Source organism: Diachasmimorpha longicaudata, chromosome 9, assembly GCF_034640455.1.
Source record: "Diachasmimorpha longicaudata isolate KC_UGA_2023 chromosome 9, iyDiaLong2, whole genome shotgun sequence".
Taxonomy (NCBI): Eukaryota; Metazoa; Arthropoda; class Insecta; order Hymenoptera; family Braconidae; genus Diachasmimorpha; species Diachasmimorpha longicaudata.
The window spans coordinates 6,690,920-6,712,831 of NC_087233.1; the positions used below are offsets into that span (position 1 = coordinate 6,690,920).

Sequence of the window (21,912 nt, forward strand, 5' to 3'; positions counted from 1 at the left end):
TGAGTTACTCCTCACGACAGTAATTAATACTCACAGGCCACTTTGCATGGTGCCATCTTGCCACCAATCTCAGGTATAGGACCACCGATAGGAATTTGTAACGGAGTTATATCGAATGCTGTCATATCATCCTCTCCACCCCCTTCGTCATCATAATTGATGATATTTTCTCTCACATCGTCGTCAGGGCCTGGGTATTTAATATGAGATTCTCTTCTTCTGTTGTAGACGACGAAAATTAAGACTAGAACTGCAAAGAATAATTATATTATTTGTTCTTCCAATCAACGGAAATGTTCATATGAATTTTGTTTTCCTGCACCTACACTTACCAAGAATAATGAGCAAACAAACTAGAATAGCAGCCAACGCCCCCATGCTGAGTTTCAACGTCTGTCCCTCCTGCACAAGTTCGCAATTTTCACCCCAGAAACTCTCCGGGCAAATGCACTTATAGCGAAGATCTGGCTCTTTATTTATGCATCTACCTCCATTCAAACAGGGGTAATCAATGCACTCGTTCTTATCCGTACAGTCTTTACCATCGGGTGTACGTATTCTTCCCTCACCACACCTGTTGAATGTCATCAATTATTCTCACCAACTCGGTTTTACATCTCGCCATATGTACATTCCCCACCCCTATTGTGAATTTTTACGCCCTTTCCAAAATAACTTACGTGCAAGCATGCTCGTTCCAGAGATCGATGCACTCGAATGGATCTGGACAGAGTACATTGGCACATGGTTTATTGGATGGGCACATTCTCTCGAGATTCCTGGCCATTGTTGCTTGGCCCCACTGTGTACCATTCATAGCTGGTGGTAATGGCAAGTGTTTTCCCTCGAGGCGAATATCATCGAGACAGCCTAGAATGTTTAATTAAGGGTGTATGACGAGCGAGTTTGATTGAAGAATATTAGTCAACAAGTTAATTGGTCACGGTTGAGGGAAAATTAATATTTTTTTCCCCTACGTTGGGATAAATCGACAAACAGATTTTTTTCCTGATAAATTAGCAATTTCGTTCCACATGGATTCCCTTTTTTACGCCATTGTACTGTCATTAATTGACATGTTACCCAATTTTGCGCCCCATTTTTTTCTGTAATCGAACATTTCCGTTTTTTTGAAATATTTAGAAATCGAAGAGAGATAGTGGAGTTTTCGTAATGACATTTGATGGAGTACACGATTCGCTCCACAAAAATGGTTCTGATAAGAATTTTGCGATGCTCCCTGGATCTCGAGATATTCATAAAAAACTATTCCACTGTCAAAAGTGCCTTATCTCACTTTACCATTTCGCTACTGATCTAAACCCTCCGAAAACTCGAAGTCGCTTATCCAACAAATAAAACACTTCAGTGGTTTCGTGATTTCGTTCTTGAAGAGGAGGAACGAGTTATCTTGTAAATGTCTTGGAATCCAGGAACTTGAGATATCTAGAGAATGATCCCTTCCACATTCTCAAACTTTTCAAAACATTTAGGTCTCATTTCCTTTCTCGAGAGAAAAAACCCTAAACGTTTCAATTGATTGGAATTTATTTGACGACTTTCCTTTCAAATAACTTTCCCCAATCGTAATAAAATGGAAAATTTCTCATTGGCCCAGTGATTTTGAATGGAGTGGTAATGATCCTAGATGAAATAAATTCCAGAAATCCTTTACTACTGGCAAGTTGTTACCTTTTTGGTAATCAGCATAAACTTCAAACGTTCTCACTCCAGTGTATTCAGCTTTACCACCCGCGTAAACACCCTCTTGCTTATCAACCAGAAGCCATTGATGGCCTTCAAAGGAGAATGTCTCATTGAATCGCCTGCCTTCACCCCCATCCAATTCCAGTGTCGCTGCTGAACCGTATCTGGATACTCTAACGGTATGCCATTGACCATCGTCAATGGCAATGGCACTCAGCCAAATATCCCTCTCCTCGGTTCTCAAACTGTTCAGATTGTACCTGAATTGTAGGGTACTTCCTTTGATCTGTAATACAAATAAATTCAATATTACAGACCTATCTTCGTGGTCGATACGCATATTCATCAATTTCAATGCAATTTGTTTGAGGGAATACAATACATTTCTTCCCTATCGCTGGACTTTGGAGCAAAGTAGCAATCAATTGTTCAAAGTTATAGCAGACGAGTTGGTTTCATGAATTATTCGTGGAAAATATACTTTCCAATTTATTTATAAAAATTATTCAATGCTTTCGGAAATTATAACTTTTAAATCCTCCCATCAATCTGGAAAGATTCTGGAAGCTCGTCTTCAAATAGTCCAAATCCAAAAGTACGAAAAAAAATATTCGAAGTCCTTCGACATCGTCGAAACCCTCACCTCTAAAATAGCGTATTCCCTGTTATGCTGATCGCTGACTCGGAAAAGTTCTCCCTGACTCTCTCTGGTCCTGAACCTGAGTTGGATTTGCGTTGAGTACTTATCCGGCTCGAAGGAGAGTGCATATTTCACATAACTCTGTTGTTTAAACGTCGTGGGAATCGTAGGGGTCATACAACTGGGTCCAGTCCATCCCGGATTACACTGACATCTGGCCTCAGTGAAGCTTCCAACACAAGTGCCATGCTCCCAGCATCTGAACGTTGATTCCTGATTATTGCAAATTTCATCTGTCTGGGGACAACCTGTCGCACTGTTCCTTGACAATCCCGGATGCGCAAGATCGTATAATTTACTATTGTGAAATAGATTCCTTATGCAACCATCGAATAGCTTCCCATTGGGCATGGCTTTCCACTTGAACTGGTGCTGGTCGAATTGCTCTATAAACCATCCCCCTATTTGTAAGGGTGCATTGACATTGAGATATTCGTTAAAGGGCGGTACTGTTCCAGTTGCTTGACACGAACTGTCATCGAATGCGGGCGGTGTTCCATCTTCCAATTCTGATATCTCAGCGGATTTGCAGAAGTCGACGACAAGTCTCACTGTCTGTAAATCATGAATAATGTTCTCCCGTTAATGAAGATTAATCGAAAGAGAATTGATCAACGTCACTTGCTAGTTCATCGAGTAATTGAATAATTTTTGTCTGAACGTGATGTGAAGATGTTCTGCAGGTGAATGCCAAATTAATCTTTACCTCTGTCGTCCAAAAGATATCTAACCGATGCCATTCCCCATCATCCAACGGCCTCTTGGTCTTCACCTTCAGCTCCAATGTACCAGAACCGAAATCAATCAGCAATCTCGGAATGCCCCGCTCCAACTCCACAGATATAAAATCTTAAAGTGAAAATGACAAAATGATTTCAAACCCCAGCATAAAGTAACCAACTTCCCAGCCACCAAAGTTATCAACTATTCACTAACCAGAAACCATAATTTCATCAGTCTCTGGTGGTACAATGGGTCCATTGTAGAGTAACAAACCGTCGGGTCTTCGTGTGATAAACTCAAAACTAAGATGGCTATTGTCACACATCTCCAGGGCCGGATACCAAGCCCACCCAGTACCTTTGAAACTTCTGGTAGTCTGTTGACATCTGGGTCCATTGTAACCCGCTGGGCATTGGCATCTGCGAGTAAATATTCACCGTGTTAAATCAAACATTAAATTGTCCAACAAAATTATTGCGGAAATGGTGATTCTAATTCGAAGATCTTCAGAGGATAATTTTACTGAACTGTTTATGGAATAAAGTAATGTAAACGACCAGCGAACATTATATTACTAAGATACCTCTCCATAAAGGACAGAATGTCTAAGTTAAGATAAAAAAAAGTCTCATTCTTTAAATAATTCTCGACGGAATATGTCGACAGAAACTTGTGATTGGCCATCGCCTGAAGGCCTTCATCCTGGAAGTTACATAATATGCAATATTTCGATAGTAAATGAAGAGAAGAATGAGAGAATAAATATTCAGATAATCGATAGCAGCCAACGCCAGTCCCTTACGACCCCACCAACACAAATCTGAGGTCCTGACGACCTCAAAAACGATCCAAAAAAAATTTCCCCCCCAGCACCAATATCGTGTCGTATTTATACACCTCCCTATCTTTGTCAATCGAGAACTAACAATTAAACTCCTTAACTAATCTTAATCCATTCAATGTTTGACTTACGTTAATCCAAATCGTCCCTCGATGCACCTACCCCCATTGTAACATGGACTCGTTCTACACGACTCAGTTGTACTAAAGTTTCTCGCACCACAAGTGCACTGTGCAATCACATCAACACGAACTCCAACTAGTGCTGTCTTATTAGCATTAACCATGTACGGTAAATTATTAATATCGAGAGTATTAGTACAACTTCCTTGGCACATGTGATTTTCATACAGACACTCATCGATTCCCACCATTGTTATGTTGATGCCAACATCTCTCTCAATTTCCTCGCGATGCATGAGAACAATACCATTTAATCTAACTGGTTTATAATACGGTGATCCATGCGCTGCAAATCTTATATCAGTCACTGGTGGATATTTTCTTCTCATCTGTACACTAAACACATCAACATTGTCCCTATCAATGTTCAATAAATTAGCGAGTTTATCTCTAAACAAATCCGCTTTACTACGAGTCACTTTAGAATCCTTGTAATTCCACACGCGAATGAAATCCTCGTCGGATATTCCCGCTATTCGAATTGAACCGGAATTAAGGACAGCATCATGAGGTATTGTTTTAACTGTAACGGTAACATTAGCTGGTACATCGGTTTGCGTGTGCTTTCTGTCGTAAACTTTAAATCGCAGGTGATATTTTCCATCGTGTGTCCCTGATTTCATTGATATCATTCCTGAATCCTCGTCGAGCTTAAATTGGGCGTGCTCCAGGCCCTCCCAATAGAATTTTTTATCTGGCAAGTCCCAGTCATCCAGATCATAAACATAAACTCGACCTATTTCCGTGTCTGGAGATTGTCCCTGGAATCAACGATCGGGTGGTTATTTCTTTTGTTGGAGCAATTTTCGAATTTATCAACACCAATGATTATGTTTATCCCTTGAAAAGCGACTATCCACATAGTTTTTGGGAATAAAAATACAATCAGTTGCAGAGAATGGGGTATAATCGATAAACAGCTTTGTCGTTTGAGTTCTGTTTACGCTGAGGAATGTTTTCCGGAAGAATAGGTAGAAGAATAATACGGAATCTGTGTGGAATGGGGAGGAAATTCGTGAATCAAAATGTTGGGAGAGAATCCCCCACAATCCAATAAGAATATTTCGAATATTGGTTTTCCTCGGTAAAACGATTTTTCACCATTTTTATATCCTCAAAGAGATGGTAATGGTCTTTCTGTTTGACCGAATTTTTACAGAACAATATTTTTACGCTCTGATTTACGAGAAGTGAAACAATTCTCAGTTCTGAGACGCGGTATGAATATAATACTGTTGATAATTTGCAAGTCAACTTACCGCATAATTGTAAACAAAGATATCTTTCGAGCCCGGCTGCATTTTGTTATCGTTAATGTCACCGATGACAATAGTCAGAGTACTCGTACCAGCCATCAGTGGGTTACCCGAGTCTTTGATAATAATGGGTATTAAATATTCCTTCTGCTGTTCTCTGTCGAAAGTCCTCAGTGATGATACAATGGCCATTCCGTCTCCATTAGCCCCTTTGTTATCACTCTCAACTTTGAAACTTGCTCTGATTATGTCATCTGCATTTGGATCCATGCGAAATGTAAATGGTGGGCCATTGCTTCTTGACCTGTCGTCATTGTCTGTTGCTAAAATTTCAACAACTCTTCTTGGTGTTGCAAATTCAGGGAGTACTGGCCTGTAATCCTTCAGGAATGTTGGTGGATTATCGTTTATATCTTGTACGATAACGGTTAACGTAGCAGTGGATGTTTTTGGGGGTATTCCATCGTCGATTGCGAGAATTTTTATCTGAAAATTGTCCCTATTTTTAGGCAGCACTTGGTGACAACGAATTTATTTATAGATTCAACATTTCAACTTGAAATGTTGAAGATCGACTTCGTAAACTTAATTTATGTCTACATTTTACTGTATAAAAAAATAATGATAGATTACTTGATGTCGTGGTGTTTCCTCGCGGTCCAGACTTCGTTGAATGGTGACTGTGCCATTTTCGTTGATGTGAAACTGTCGTTTGCGGTCTGAACTTCGGTCTATGGCGTAAGATACTTTGCTCTTACCCCCCTGATCCGGATCAGTGGCTCTGAATGTTTCTAAACTACTACCAACGCTCGCATCCTCAAGTACAGTTGTTTCAATGTTTGCTTTTTCAAATAGTGGTGGATTGTCATTAATGTCTCTCAATTTAACGACAACCCACGAGTAGGCCACATGATACTTGTCATTATCATTATCCTCACCCTTAAAGAAATTACCGGAATGTTGATTAAACTTTGTAAATATAATTTGACTATTTAATAACTAGTTCGACAGCTCAATGTTCAGTTGGCCTTTTACCTTGTCGTTGACTTGAATTCTGAATCGAAATCCATTACTCTGCAGTTGATCTTCAAAGTCTAATGGCTGTACAATTTTCAACGATCCAGTGCCATCATTGTTTCTTACCATAGTGAACTTGTCTGCTCCAAATCCACTATTGTCAAGTACCTGAAAAACATCATGAATAGTAAGAGAGTCGAATCGTACGCAAAAAAGGAAGAAGCAAGTTGGCCATTTGCATCAAGCACGAGTGCACCTAAAGTGAAGGAAAGATAAGGAAAAAAAGAACATCAAAGTGGATAAAAAGAAAAAGACTGACAAAAGAAAAAGAAATAGGAAGCAGGACTTTTTTTCCAGTCGTTTTCGTCTTATTTTTCACAGCTTATCGTCCAGAACTCCGAAAAGAGAAATTTCATTCGAATCAAACTTTTTTCCATACCTTGTACTGAAATTTGTTGGTCTCATCGTCGTCATGTACAGTGACTGTGAGAATCGGCATTTCTGGTAGAGTCGTTCCCTCAGTTTCATCAACTTCTGTGAACCACTCGTCCTTGGTAAATTGTGGTGGCATGTCATTTATATCTTTCACTCGTATCGATGCGGTACCCGTACCTGAAGCACACCATCACAGCATAAAGGATCGTTTTCATGTACTCTTTTTATTTTGTTAACAATTCTTTTTTATCGTACCGTTGGTTTTAACGATCATAGAGATCGTGGAAAATTTATGAAGGTATCGTAAAATATTGATATACACACCCTTTAACGATCCACCATCCACCGCTACTATCTGTATAGAATAATCTGGTGTTCGCTCTCTGTCGAGACAACAGACTGCTGTCTTTATGACACCTGTTTCTTGCTCGATTTCGAATATCGGCGAGCCAGTCTCCTCTTCGATTACGTTCTTCTCGATTGAGTATATTAACTTGGCGTTTGTTCCTTCACTTGGATCGTCGTAGTCAATGGCGGTCATGGTCATTACCAGCATTCCTGTTTATGGGGTGAAATTTATGAATTGAAAATCTTCGGAGGAACAAATAGGTACTCAAACTTCTAGTTTGACTTTAATATGAAAAAAAAGCAAGAGAAAATTGGAAGATTAGATTTTTATGTTTTTCATGACCGGAACGAGGCTTTGGAGGAAAAAATATCTAGAGGTGGGTTTTTATGGTGCCATTTTCAAACGATTAACTCAAATTTTATGGAAGCTATGCCTCGTAAAATTCACACGTAATTTTTTTTTAGGATTTTTTCTGAATATCACATGTTATGTATTTCATTTGACTTTTAATTAAGGTAATCAATACTTCAGGGCTTCGGTGCGCTCTCCCTTTAATGAAAATAATGGGAATGTTCTATTAAAGTGGAATATCAAGCGAAAAACAAACTTGCTGAAGGGATATAAATAAACAAAATAAATCGCACATGATAGGAGGACATATTAATCTATTAAGAAAGATAACTATACTCTCTGGAATATAAGACCGTTTTCCCCCTTATTTTTTCTCAGTACACTATCCATTAATCTTAGAATTTATACAATGTGAATAATGACCTGATGTGCCATTCTCCGTGACATTTCCATGATAAACTCCCTGCAGGAACACGGGTGCATTATCGTTGATGTCCTTGAGATTCACTTGGACATCAGCATAACCAACAAGACCCTCGCCACCCTCGTCTTGAGCAAACACCGTAAATCTCCACTGGGGTCTACCATTGGGCTGATCTCTGTCCAGTGGCTGGAAGAACCATTAATTCAATAATGTGAGGGACAATAAAAAAAAAAGAACAATCGGAAAAGTACACAGAGGAAGCGGTACTTTGAGAACTTCTGAAACAACAGATGGCACTCAGAACAAGGAGAAGAAATAACTCAGAAAGTTGGAGAAAGGGAGATTGGAGAAAATCGATGTGTTTACCTTCAAAACATAAATTTCTCCAGTTGTACGATTTATATCGAACTTGCTGTTTGCCGGATTGTTGGGATCAATTCCCTGACCGGTCAAGAAGTAAACAATATTCTGGGGCCTGTCCTTATCGCCGTCGGTTGCCAGTACCTGGATTGTAAATGTTATTAGATTGGAAAGTTTATTAATTAGAATTTATTTATTGATTTTTCAGTTGTAGAGCAACAGTGGATTCGATTTCCACCTGGACCTCTCCAAGATGGTTGGAAAATCGGTTACTTCCACATTTACAATTCATAATTAATGAACTTATAATTCATTAAATATCCTGAGGACATTTTTATCAGCCATAGGAAAACTTTTAGTGACTCCACAATTTTGTTTAATGATGAGATGAGCTGATTGCAGGGGAGTATAATTTCTCTGTAGCTTTGCAAATGTGAAGAGTTTCTCAAAGTTTGGAATATTTCTGATTTAAAATTGCTGCAATTGAGGGCTTAAGGTACCCTGGATGCTGGTATTAAAAATTCTCAACTGCTTTCTTTGATGTTCACTCGTGTAATAAGAGGAGTTTAAGTGGATAATTTCAGGGAAGTTTCAGTTTCTTTCAGGATGTTGGTAATGCACGATGAATTGTGCATTTGGAATATTTGAGACGGCTTCTTGGGGATTAGTCAATGCTTCAAGACTGCGAGGGATTTTGCCAAGTTAATAGGTATTTTGAATCTTCAGATATCGTCAACAAACTTGTAATTAGGCAAATGGTTCAATATTGTAATGTACTTCAGTTTTATTGATCAACTTTTTAACGATTCTCCCGTTCATTTAGTGCCGTGTTCAGCAAGGAACGAGAGCTAATTGTAACAACTCTTGCCATCAATGTTTATTGTTAGAGCCATTCAATATTATTATTATCCATTCAAATAAAGTTTATACAACTCAAATGAACCTTTTCTCCAGCTCCGCTGAAGTGTTTTTCCATTCCAGAATGGAAGTCTGATTCGAAAGCTGGAGATAGCAATAACATAATTCAAGTTTTGCCTCATTTACAGAGTAACAAACTGCCCCCGAAGTTCATCTCATCATCTAATGTCCTCAAGCCATCAAATTAAATTAAACTTGGAAACGTTAAGCGATAACAAACCTGAAGAACACGTTTCGGTAAAGTTCTGTCATCCTCCTCAGTGATTTGTGTTCTGTAAGTTGGCCGTTCAAACACTGGTGGATTATCATTAACATCTTTAACATGAATAACTACTGTTGTGTAGTTCTCCTTGAGGTTGTCTGATGCTGTTAATTTGAGCTCGTACTGTAAACGAAAGTAAAAAATTACGTGAAGTTACACAGAAAAAAATTTTGTCCTCGGAAGAATCTTCAGAAATCTAAATAAATAAAAATATATATGTATATTTTTTCCCCCCCTTAAATTAGTCTTTTACAGTTCTTTTCATAATTTTTTTGAAGATTTCTGAGACATCTTCACCAGACAAACATATTTTTCTGGAAAAAATAAATGCCTCAGAGTCAGAGAACACGGCAGCAATTGATATCGAGTGATATTGACATTTCTGTCGATTTAATGTCTCCTGTATTATTTTTTTTTCCTCGTCAACTTGCCATGTGGAGGAAAATAATCGCGGTGTATAGATTTTTTTCCGCCTCGTTTGCACTTACCCGCTTCCTCGTTTCGTAATCCAGTGCACCCGCAACATAAATTGCCCCAGTCATGTTCTTCACCGCGAATGCACCACCTAGGTTACCGCTTGTAATCTCATATCGAATACGCGAGGCTGTTGGGAGTGAAATTTTATCAGTGAGTGATGGAATATCTCGAGGGACGAGAGGGGAGCGGGGGAGCGCTCAAATGATAGGAGAATTGGATAATTTAATTTTATATTGATGATGTCACACATAACGGGGTAATTCATGAAGTTAACTAATTTTCAATGTCTCTAGTAATTGGATAAAATCATGGGGAAATTAATTTTTTGGGGGAGGAACACATGGGGATTTCAGGGGAATTGCAATACAATAAATATTTGGAAAAAATTTGTCGGGAATATACACAAAAACTCCGAATGAAGTAGTAAATTCTCCGGATGGTACGGTAAATCGTTCATTGCAGAGATATTCATCAAAATTTTGTGAATAAACAGATGAGATCGTGAATTTGGGATGAAATGAGAGGTATAAGGGATACACATCACCTTATTAATTATTCAGAATACAAATTGGTATATTCTGTCAAACATTTACATTAATCAATTTCATTGCAATTATTGGAATTAACTGCACCAATCTCATGAATAACAGTGAATAATATTGATTCGTCAAACACAATCATTCACAACACCGTGATTGTTATTTTCGGAACAGCGAGTGAATCAGACATTTGAATTCCATCTCAATTCAACAAATTTCCATCACGAATTTAATTTCTCGAGTTCAGACTCGAATTTCTGCATCTCTGATTCGCACACAATCACTCTCACTCCCCAATTCGTAATTCATAATTATCAAATTGAAGTTTCGATTTTTTTTTCATTACATCCCTCCAGATCTCATTTTTCCCCAAAATTTCGATTTCCACCCCGAAAAAAATTTTAAAAAAATCGGAAAATTCAGAAAAAAAATGTTCAGCTGCACAAACAGTGGAATAATACATAACCAATATAAATTAACATAAATGACTCACATTCGTCGTGATCCTTGGCGGTGACAGTGAGTACAGTGTGTTGAATGTCCTCATTCTCGTCTACCTCCGCCTCGTAGAGGCTCTTGTCAAAGTACGGTGGATTATCGTTTTTGTCGGCGATTCCAATTCTAATGAATTTCGTCACTGCAACAGAAAACAAAAGAAATTCATCCCTCCCCTAAAAAAACAACTCTAAGTCTATAACCCCAGCCCCCCTCGCTCCCCGATAATTACATATTCTCCGAGAACTTGACAGTAAAAAGTGTCAAGGGAGAAGTCTGGCCAAGTGGGAGCATAGGGTTGAGTCTCGTTAAGCCCAGTTACCCACCAAACTTTCTCCTGATAATTAATGGAGCGAACGAGCGACTGTCGAAGAGCGATACCAAAGGCGTCTACTTGAGTTTGTGAAACTTGGTTTAACACATCCTATTGGGGAAAATTCATCCCCTCCCCCCCCCGCTTCCGACCATCATCCTCCTCATTCCACCCCATCGAGAAATTCAATGAATGTAAAGGAGTGAATTGAGTAAGTAAAATCCCTCATCACCGTTGGTCTTTGTCATTGAGAGATTCTATTTAATGATGTGAATTTAATTGGGCATTTCAGTCTCAAGTTCTAGTTGTACGTTTAATGTTGACTTGCCGTTTGCCTCACGGCAATGTGATGTATCAACTCTACCCCCCTTGTACCCCATTTCTCTCTCCCTCTCCCACCCCCTAACCACCCCTATTTTACCTCAGTGCGCCCTTTACCGCATCTCTCTGGCTCGGAAACGCAGATGTGCAGTTTAGAGATGTACTCGTGTGAGGTACGATAATTAAACCGAGTTTCACTGGGGCTTGTCTGTGTATATAAACGCTCAAATCCTGTTTGTGGAGTACATATTGTGTTCACCATTGATATATAGAGAGTGTGGGTGACTGGGTTCTTTCTGAGGTGGCTCATTAAGTCAATTTGGCCATTGTGTGGGGGGGTGATATGGGGAGATTGCAATTAACCGGGCTGATCTCCCGTGATCACGAAGCGAGACAGTTGTGGTGGATATTGAGGTGGTGAAAGAGTGAGAGGAGGTATAATTATTTGGTAATGAAGAAAGGAGTGTAACGGTTTTTGTTACTGATTTGATTTACCTGGAGTTGCGTTGGAATATTATAAATGTGATTTAATGGAAATTAAACAAATTATTTGATTCAATTATTTACCAATTGAAATAATTATTTAAATAGGCGGAAGGGTAATTATGTTATAGATGTTTACAAGTTTATCAGAAAAGGATTTCCTCCCCAAAAATATAAATTAGAAATGTTTCAAAAATAATGATCATGGAATTTTTATTCTCACCCCGTCATGTGATTTATATATCCCGGGAAGTTTCAACCCTCGGTATCGCAATGTGTCAGCAGTTATTCAATAGCGAAAGGGCTGGATGCATGAGTATCCTCGAATTCAATGGCCGTTACTGTATTTTCACGAAAACTCCTTCTCCACGGTCCATGAAAGGGAGGAAGTTTTTTGAAAAATATTACCCTCCTTAGAACTTGAAGATGTCCTCAAAAAATTATCCGATAGTGCAATTCACTTATCTCCTTCTTCCACCCCTCCCGTCAATTGATCTCAGCCGCGCCAGAGGGGCGGGCTGACCCAAAATTGATCGTTACTCCTTGTTACGTTCATTTTAAGCCCCAAAAGTGCTCGGACGCGACTAAAAAAAATCCTCAACTCTCTACAGACGAGTTTCATTCAAGTGACATTCTCAAATGACAAACTGAATGGAATTCTGATTGAATGACAGCAAATATTCCATGCGGTATAGAAGAAATTCCCTCGCAATATATTTCGATATAAAATCACCTCGAAATTTTTATCTTCTGCCCATAGAATTCTCATTGCAAAAAGGAACGGAAATGTTCAAAGAAAATTGACTTCTTCCATCTCCTCCACAACTTCTGATTCATTCGGATCCATACATCATCCCAAATCGCCATCTCAGAACTCCAGGATTTCTCCAAAAAATCGTCTGGGAGTGGAAGTCACTTATCTTGTACCACTTTCCTCTTCAATTGATTCCAGCTCCATGAGGATAGATGGAGGAGAGATGGTACACGAAATTTTCTTAGATGTTTATGTTATGATGCAGCTAGTCTCGAATTCCATGACAATTAATTTTCCCCCTCATATATAATATATAATATATTATACAAAATATTATATAATTTTTCGACAGAACCAAAGCACGAGAACCGACAAAAGCCCGAGATATTTTTATCTACACATCCCCCTACTTGACGTTTCCATCTCCCAACTATTTTTCAACCCTCGAAGAACCTTAAATTCCCGCCCCCACCCCCCCGAATGTCAGTCTATCGGGTAATTTACCCTCGCAATCCCGATTCGTCCAGTTTCCTTCAACTCATTCGACCCCCCCGATCGTTCCATTCTCCATTTTCACCTACCCCTATCAACTCCATTTACCCCCACTGTTCACCCCTCGTATAACGTATATCGTAACATTGCAAACCGCCCTGTCTCATTCCAATCTCAGGTTCTTAGTCGTTCGCAGTGTGATGTCCAAAGTTGGAAACTAGAGGACACGATTCATCGAGCACCAAAGCCACCCCCGTTGTGGCGTAATTGCCCATCTCTCACTTCTGGTTGTTGTTCCCCTTTCACGTCGATGGCATGATATTGGTTTCATGCCAGGGTGAAGCAAAGGCCAAGTTATATTGGAGTTGAATGAGAATAAAAAAGAAAATTAAATCGAGTGGTATTGGCAGAACAATTTTTTATAAAACTCGTGAAAATCCATAAAGATATTGATATCACGTTGAGGAGAAGTCGTTAGGGGCATTTGTATCCTCCACTTCATGCCAAGTTTTATGAGTTTCCGGTCAGAGGGTGAGAAAGGGGTGAATCAAGTTTATTTATCACAGATTTTTTTCTCTTGCTGACTTCATGTGCCCTTCTGTGTTAATTAAAATTCAGCAGGTAAATGGATTTAATTGAAATGATACTCGAGGTATCGATTTATCGATGAAAATGTAAGTGCAACCCTGTGGGCAATAACTCTCCACATCCCCATATTTTTTTTCCACTCTGAAGGGATTTCCTGATGGATAAAAATTGTTTCATTGGGATTTCAGTATTTTTGAGTACTTCATCGGTGTTGGGTGAAGACACTGGAAATTCCTGGGGAAAATTCTTGTTTCCGCAGAGGAAAAGGGGCGGAAATTGCAATTTTACTGATTTAAATGCGAATTTTTCCCGAACTTCTGTGGAAATTCTCAGGAATTTTACATGGACAGCACTTCATTTTTTGAGAACCGAGTGATTGGGATTTTGTCCAGTCCTCCAATGGGAATTTTCGCAGGAAATTTCTCTGCGTGAATACTCGAAATATTGTTGAGAACATGAGAAGAATGACTGAAGTTATGTAAATAATCCCCCGGTCGAGCAAAAAGCACGAAATATTTATTCGAAGTCGGGGTTTATCAATTAGAAATGACGGCTCCACTTTGTTCCTTCGTCTGTGCACAAATGCGTTGTGACATTTAAAATGGGGCTGTAAATTCGGAGATAAAATGTCTACCGCATGCATGACAAAATAGCTTTTGAAATAAAATGGCTGGCCCCTTGGGTGGGGAATTTTTTATGGAGACTAGACAACGCGCCTGAAATATTTTCCAAGAAATGTCTTGAAATAGAGTGCGGGCTGAGGGTGCCAGGCGGATGTACATCTCGATATTTTTTATCATCACCTGTCAACAATTGTTTCCACTTCGAATGCTCTTTGATCCCCATATTCGAGGTAGTAAAATGACTTTATTCCCTCCGGATCCAGTTATTTTATTTATTGAATAAAAATATGTGAATCGAATACATCGGTTCATCTTAATTTTCATTTATTTTAGATTAATAATCTCGACAAACGAGTTGTTTCATTAGCTTAAAAGGAAATATTCAAAAAATCAAATTTATCCAGTTGCAAATGAGCAAAATTGATCCCACGAATTATTAACCATAATTGTGGTTAATGTGATTAGTTTGCAGTAAATGAATTTTCGATTTTATCCAACACTCGATAATAATTTCCGGCTCCAGATCTCGTTGATCTTCCACCTTTGGAGGCAATAAAATCACTTTATTCCTTTCATATCCTGTCTTTATTCCAGGGTTCACGTGGAAATCCTGGACTTTAGAGACTCGAGATGAAGCGACAGGAGTGGCGATAGTCCAGGGAGGATCACCGGAATTTTTGAGGTATTGAGAAGAACGAAATAGCGATATTTTTAACTTGGTCTGCAGTCACTGGTGAATCGGTATATCCGATTGCTCGGCTTTCATATTTTTTCGAAAATCTCAGACCGTTGAAAATCCACGGCTACACGAATGGAATCGATTTTCGTTTCATCTGATGTATTGAGTATTTGGGATAGCGGGGATTTACTGTTTCAGAAGATCACACAGGAGTAAAAAATTCATGGAAATATGAATTGGGAGCAAATTGAGAGAGAATCCGTTCTATTTTATTCAGGGGGCCATCTGTGGAGGTGAATTGTGTAAAAATGCCCTTGTTCTGGGGATTTTAATGATTGAGTGCTCGGGTTATGGTTTTGCGTCGAGCACATGAGGTAAAAATTTGAGGGAATATTGCGGAAAATGTCGAGTAATTGCAGAGCCAGATTATTTTTTATGCGGTTTTTCCTCGATGGGAAGAGAAAAAATATTCCCTTGATCTGAATTTTATTTCAGTATTGAAAAGGGGGAGGGGACAGGTGATACATTAAACTCGAAAGCCGTAATTTATAGTTCTTCCCTTAGGGCCCAAAAATAGCTGAGGCCTTTCACCCTCAACAAATGAAAAAAAATCTTCTGTTCCTCACGTGGCACTTCAAAGTAAATATTCAATGAAGCCTTGAAAAAACGTAAAAAAAAAATTTTACCACCGAATTTTCTCTCCCCATTCCCCAAATACTCGCACAAATCCAAAGGAAAAAATGAAGTCAAACTACTATTGTCCGGGGGTGACGAGAGAAAGAATGGCTTAAAAATTGAACGCGAAAAGGGGGTCAAAGGGGTTACCTATAGAGAACGAACAGAGAAGAAAAATTCGATGCAATCACCGGTGAGGTTGACTGGAAGTGAATTTAGAGGGGGTAGCCACCCTGTGATGGAGAATGAAAAAAAAAAAAATGCCGTCGGAAAAGAGGAGCCCATTGTCCCCTGGTGTGATCTGCTCGGTCGTGGAACGAATAATGCGGAAAACTGGATCGACTCATTCACTAATGGACCATCGGGTTTGCCCGGGTAGAATCCCATATATACGGACGTTCCCTTTTTCGTCCTTAAAGCCTTTCGGTTTAAAAAAAATCCACTTCGCAAACGCCGAAAATAAATTTCGGGGAGATCTCTCTTCATTGTGGCTAATCGCGGTTGAATGGTACAATTAGGGAGGAAAAACAATGCAGTTGTGGAGTGGATGGAGAATTGAAAAGTTGGCGAAATAGTAACAAAGGATTGAGTTAAACTAACTAAAAAATTCCTGGTTAACAAATGTTAATAATCTCGTTCTCTTTCACCCAAAAAAGACCACAAAATTCGGTCAAAGGACGTGATAAATCGATTCGGCGGTTGAAATTCACGTCACGATCGAATTTTATTTCTTCTTTTCCATGTTAAATTTCAAAAGAATATTAAGGGTGAAAATATCCCCCAACTGGCGTGAGACTAACGCGTATGTGTGCTCTCAGGGCAGAAACAAGAGTGTGTAAACAAGTATTTTCATTTCCCCTCCCAGAGAGCCGTCGTTAACTCGCCAACTTCAACAAAAGTTGTAACTCACCCTTTTTACCCTTTTGTTTTCTATATTAGGTAGAATAAATATTACACCTCGAGGATTTGTAATGTCGAACATTAACCCCTTTCACCCAAATTCTCGCTCTATTCTCCCCTCTCGCGAAACAATCCCATTGTTTCCTCGTGGAAATATTCAACATTTCCGGGGATGGATTACAACAGAATATTTAGTTACGGGGGTTTGAGTTGAGGATAATGAATGTATTAATTGGGTATTGATATGGGGGTAACTGATCCTCCAGAATATTTTCATCCATCAGCACAATTTTACTATTAAAAATTCGAATGATTGAATTTCCGAAAGACAATTTAATTAGTAAGACGTTGATTGATTAGCCAATGGATTGATTAATTCGTTAATTAATTAACTCTAGGGCGTGTGGCAGTGAGGCACGGTTTTCCATTAAAGCGAATTTATAATTCAATTAAGACAGAAGTCGAGTATTTTTCGTATTTTCGTGTCGAGTGATAATAAGTGAGGTAATTAGCTCATTGACTGATTAACAAACTATTCAAGAATATTGTAAAAAAGAATAATAAGGTTTCCATGTATATTCTTCCATTTTTAATTTAAACTTATGTTCTCCCATTTAATTTTCACTGACAGTGAAGTTATTATAAATTTGCTTCTTAGTTTCACAGCGGAAGTGTATTAACGTGGGTTTAAAAATAATGAAAAAATATTTTCAAGAGAGAAGAAGATGCTATTTAATGAATCATACCTGCAACAAAGCGGAATACTGCATTCAAAGGCAAAGGAAATAAAAATCTACCAATTAAAATGAATAGTTAATCTCTTCCTTTGTCCCTTGCGCATTAAAGATTGAAGTTTAGAGCTCAGGTGCCAGCACAAAACATTTCGAGGGCACCTTCCACAATTTGCAATTGCATTGAATATTCTAGAAAGCAACTGATGTTTCATTAAGAAAATGAGAAATGAGAATTTCGTCGAAAACCGTGACTTCAACATGACGATATTTTTACCCCCAGAAATATATTTTAAACAATCCAATTAACCATAAAAAACCCAGGTTTCACTGAGTGTTATGTTAATCGTTCTCGAACGACTGCAATAAAATAAAATTTTCTGCAGAAATTCTTTCCCAAAAAATTAATCCAATAATCCAATACTCGAAATTTCCGGATTGATTTCCTGCCAATAAAACCGATGAAAGTGCACTAATCAATTTTATCATAATTCCCCCTTAAATCCCTTAGATCCAACTCCTCTTCCCTTTGCCGATAATAATGATAAGATTGACCGACGGATCTATCCCCTACGGATAACAATTTAAATCTCATCTCACGGATCAACGAATTACTTTCCTTTGTGCTACCGAGTGCACCCCAAGATCGATACGTGGATGTACTCCAGTCATTCTTTCAGGGATAAAACTAAAAAGTACAGAGGAATCGAGATAAAAAGGAGAGGGTGGGGGGGAGTGGAGGGTGCAAAAAGTAGATACGATCATAAGAAAGACACTAACAAAAGGGAAAAGTGGAGAAAGCTCTCGCAAACAAGGAAAATGTGTTTTCTTCTTGCTGGAGCATAGCCCAGCTCTATTCGGACTGGTTACACCCAATGACGATACCCCCGTATTCTTGTTGGTGGAGTGGTGAGGGAGGAATGGAGGGAACTTGCCAGCCACGTTACTGGGGCACAGGGTAAGAAATCGATGAAGCCTCCCCCATACACCCTTCACCACCCTCCCCAAACGCCGCCACTCCACACCTCTTCGCGCACATTTTCAAACTGCACCGAGAGACTGGCTTTACCGATGGGGTAAAAGGGGTGGAGAAGAGGCTGTAGTGGGATGCTTTTAGTACATTCACTTCTTAGCCGCACCCTCCAATGTTATCGTACCCTGATCTTATCAAATTTCACACATGTTAATTCTGGAAAATTGGAAATTCCGGGAAAAGTTTTTACGTTAACTGAGAGTCGAGTTTCTGCTGATCAGTTTATTTTCTGTACGGGGGGAATTTCTTAGTAAGAAATATACTGAGGTGGTATTACGGTGGTGTATCGTGAGATCTTCCCTCATTTATATATCGAAATTTAGGAAGAATTGATTTATGATGATCGATTGGAATCGCAAAGGGGAAATGAAATATGTTGAGTTATTTCTGAGACGAGTTTTTGGGCTTTATCTCCGAATCTGAGAGAGCTAGCGCTTTTTTGGACAATACACTTTTTGTAGTAGACAATGCACTCCATAAAAAAGGTTATCACAAAAATTTTGGTATCTTCCCTTGATTTCGAGATATTCATCAAATAACAGTAGTCCGAAGTGATTTTTGAAACGACTACATTTTTTTCGCAATTGTTTATTTATCAGAAATTCGAGGATAATTCTAGTTGCATAATTAGATGGTGCTTACCACTCTAAAATGTAATTGCTTCATGCGCTCAACAATTATAGGAAACCCTAATTGAAATATGGAATGGGCATGAGGATAATTATTATTGAAATGGTTAGAATTTTCCACTGGGTAATTAACAAAATATAATGATACCATTTTAAAAAATCGCAACATTCTATTAGTCGCGTTATCTTCCGAGTATTTTGGGATCCCAATTATCTCCGGTGATGGATACCCACCCATTATTAAAGAATTTTTTTTGCACCATTTATTTTGATGAAAAACAAATTGATAAACCAAAAAATTTGAGATGAGAATTTAAGCATTGACTTGACGCCGTTCATTAAAACTGATTCCAACATCTTTCCTCCTGTTTTCTGATATTAATTACGGAGTATCTAATTTCCTTTGATGAATAACGCGGTGAAAATTCTGGGAGGCAGTGTTGAAACATCTTATTGTGATATTTTCCTTTAAGTTAATTAATAATGAACGAGATCTGACGGATTTTCTCAAATGTCCTCCCGCACATTTTCACGGAAATTTCTGAGGATAATTCTGATGTTAGCACGGAAATTATTACATCATATATTATGTAATGAAGTAATTCTTTATCAGGATAATTAAATAATCAACGACATGTGAAAAATTCGGTCAAATCTTCTCCCCCAGATCTTCTATCCCATTTATTTCGTGTAATATATACCAGTCACCCTAGTTATAGTATTCTGCCATTTAATGTTTTTCCGTGATTAAATTCCCGAAAAATATGGGGATGATGATTGACCTCGATAATAAAACCTCCTCAGCCTGATTTTTTTCATAATTAAAACCGTAAATTTATTTTATCCCATCATTTTTTCAATTGCCTCCCCCTTCGAGTAATTTCTACCCATTTACCAAGAGTAGGAAAAACATCACCGAATTTTTTTATAAATAATTCCTCGAGTTATAATAAAAATCTCTTCCTCCCTTGATATCACTCTTGATCCAGATAATTAGACAGTCAACGAGATGTGCTGAATTTATTCCACTGTTCTCCCCTACCGTATTTTCCACTCCAATAATTTTCCGTAATGTGTACATATCTCCCTCGTTACAACATTCGTCCGGTAGAACTTGTATCATAATGAAAATATCTGACAAAATCCGGAGATGACAATTTTCCTCTGGAAAATTTTTCTCGGTGAAAGATCTTTCGGAAATCACTAGAAAATATCTCTGGTGACCCAGACAAATTATTAACGTTAATGACTCATATAAATCAAAATATCTGAAGCCAATGATAGTTCCTCATCACCCGTGCGATGTCCAATTAAATTTTTTTTAATGAACCAAACTGTAACTGCCCTTTGTCCCATTAATCGCCAATTACCCGTCATTTTCAAATAATTCCCGTCGATTAACTAATACCAATCATGGAGTGTCGAATTTTATCCAGCCCCCGAAGGTACCAATTAAGTGGTAAATGGTGGGAGTCAAACCCTGAAATCATCATTTGAAATGGAATTTCCGGGATTGACCAATTGCTCAATTAACGCGATATTCGTATTACGTGAAATTCTGAAATTGAATAGAAATGAATGAAGGATTCGATATTCTTCGTTTCTATAAACTCCACTGCAGTGAGATATTATCCCTTCACTCTGTGTAATTCAATATATTTTCATGGCTTCACTCCTAAAACCCAGCGTAAAAGATACCCGTGAGTTTATTCAACGTACTCTGAGAAAATAAAACTGTCCAACAGCGGAGAGAGGGTATTTAATCAAGCGTAATTGCACAATTTATGACGGGGACAAAAGGGCCTTTTCATGGCGCGACTGCCACCTTCCAGTTTAAAACTTTCTCCGGGATATTGAACACGCGCCAATGACATCTTAATGACTGTTTTAAACAAAATAGGAAAAAAAATACAGAAAGTGAGGGGGGTTGTTCAGAGGGAGTTTGTGAAAAATTGTCGTAATGACAGAGAAAATTGGGGAGTGAATTTATATGGCGACTGAAGGGCTGCGTAGAAACATAATCGACTACAAACGATTTTCAATTTTTTTCCCCAAATTTTCTGAATTATTAAAGCTCTCAACATTTTTTTATTTTTAAAATCTTGTGCTCATCTCAGAGTTGAAGGGCCAGTGGACGAAAAAACTAGCGTTTCATGTGGTATATTTCGTGAGGGAGCTTCGCATATTCCCCTGAACTTGCATATTAAGCTCAGATTACGATGAAACTCAGCTGAGAATCACCTTGACTTACTATGGGAATAATCAAGTGCGGACTGATTGCATAAGACCTGGAGGGTTCTTCATTATTTCGAGGTTCCCATCCAATTCATTAAATGAAACCATAATAAAGTCGATTAACTTTACCAGCTTCTTGAATATTCTAAGTTATCTCACTTACTCTCCATACAATTATACATTCTGAACATTTCTGAATATTTTCCTTCAATAGAATATTTCATAGCTGTTCTCAATGGTCGTGTGAATGAAAAACGAAAATTATTAGTAATATAAATTTACAAAATGAGATACGGCTCCACAATAAATTTAAAAAATTGACAAAACTGTGGTGTAAGTGGAAGAAAACGATTTTATCAATTGACAATCTCCACTAATAATTTTTATTAATAAAAATTGCAATTAAACTAAAATATTCCA

The 21,912-nt window shown here is 38.3% G+C and overlaps 1 protein-coding gene across 8 annotated transcripts in view; it reads right to left on the reverse strand.

The window, feature by feature from the left end:
• Positions 1-21,912, reverse strand: part of LOC135166262 (neural-cadherin) — a 113,829-nt gene that overhangs the window by 3,725 nt on the left and 88,192 nt on the right. For all 8 annotated transcript variants that reach the window (XM_064128361.1, XM_064128364.1, XM_064128359.1 and 5 more), the window contains 18 exons: positions 11,035-11,178; positions 10,014-10,129; positions 9,484-9,648; positions 8,352-8,489; positions 7,985-8,171; positions 7,186-7,419; positions 6,866-7,038; positions 6,445-6,594; positions 6,043-6,348; positions 5,413-5,895; positions 4,103-4,914; positions 3,344-3,549; positions 3,114-3,256; positions 2,351-2,962; positions 1,693-1,993; positions 681-870; positions 333-574; positions 35-250 (listed from right to left, as the gene is read on the reverse strand). In XM_064128361.1, coding sequence (XP_063984431.1) covers positions 35-250; positions 333-574; positions 681-870; positions 1,693-1,993; positions 2,351-2,962; positions 3,114-3,256; positions 3,344-3,549; positions 4,103-4,914; positions 5,413-5,895; positions 6,043-6,348; positions 6,445-6,594; positions 6,866-7,038; positions 7,186-7,419; positions 7,985-8,171; positions 8,352-8,489; positions 9,484-9,648; positions 10,014-10,129; positions 11,035-11,178 — 4,818 coding nt within the window. The remainder of the gene's footprint in view (positions 1-34; positions 251-332; positions 575-680; positions 871-1,692; positions 1,994-2,350; positions 2,963-3,113; positions 3,257-3,343; positions 3,550-4,102; positions 4,915-5,412; positions 5,896-6,042; positions 6,349-6,444; positions 6,595-6,865; positions 7,039-7,185; positions 7,420-7,984; positions 8,172-8,351; positions 8,490-9,483; positions 9,649-10,013; positions 10,130-11,034; positions 11,179-21,912) is intronic.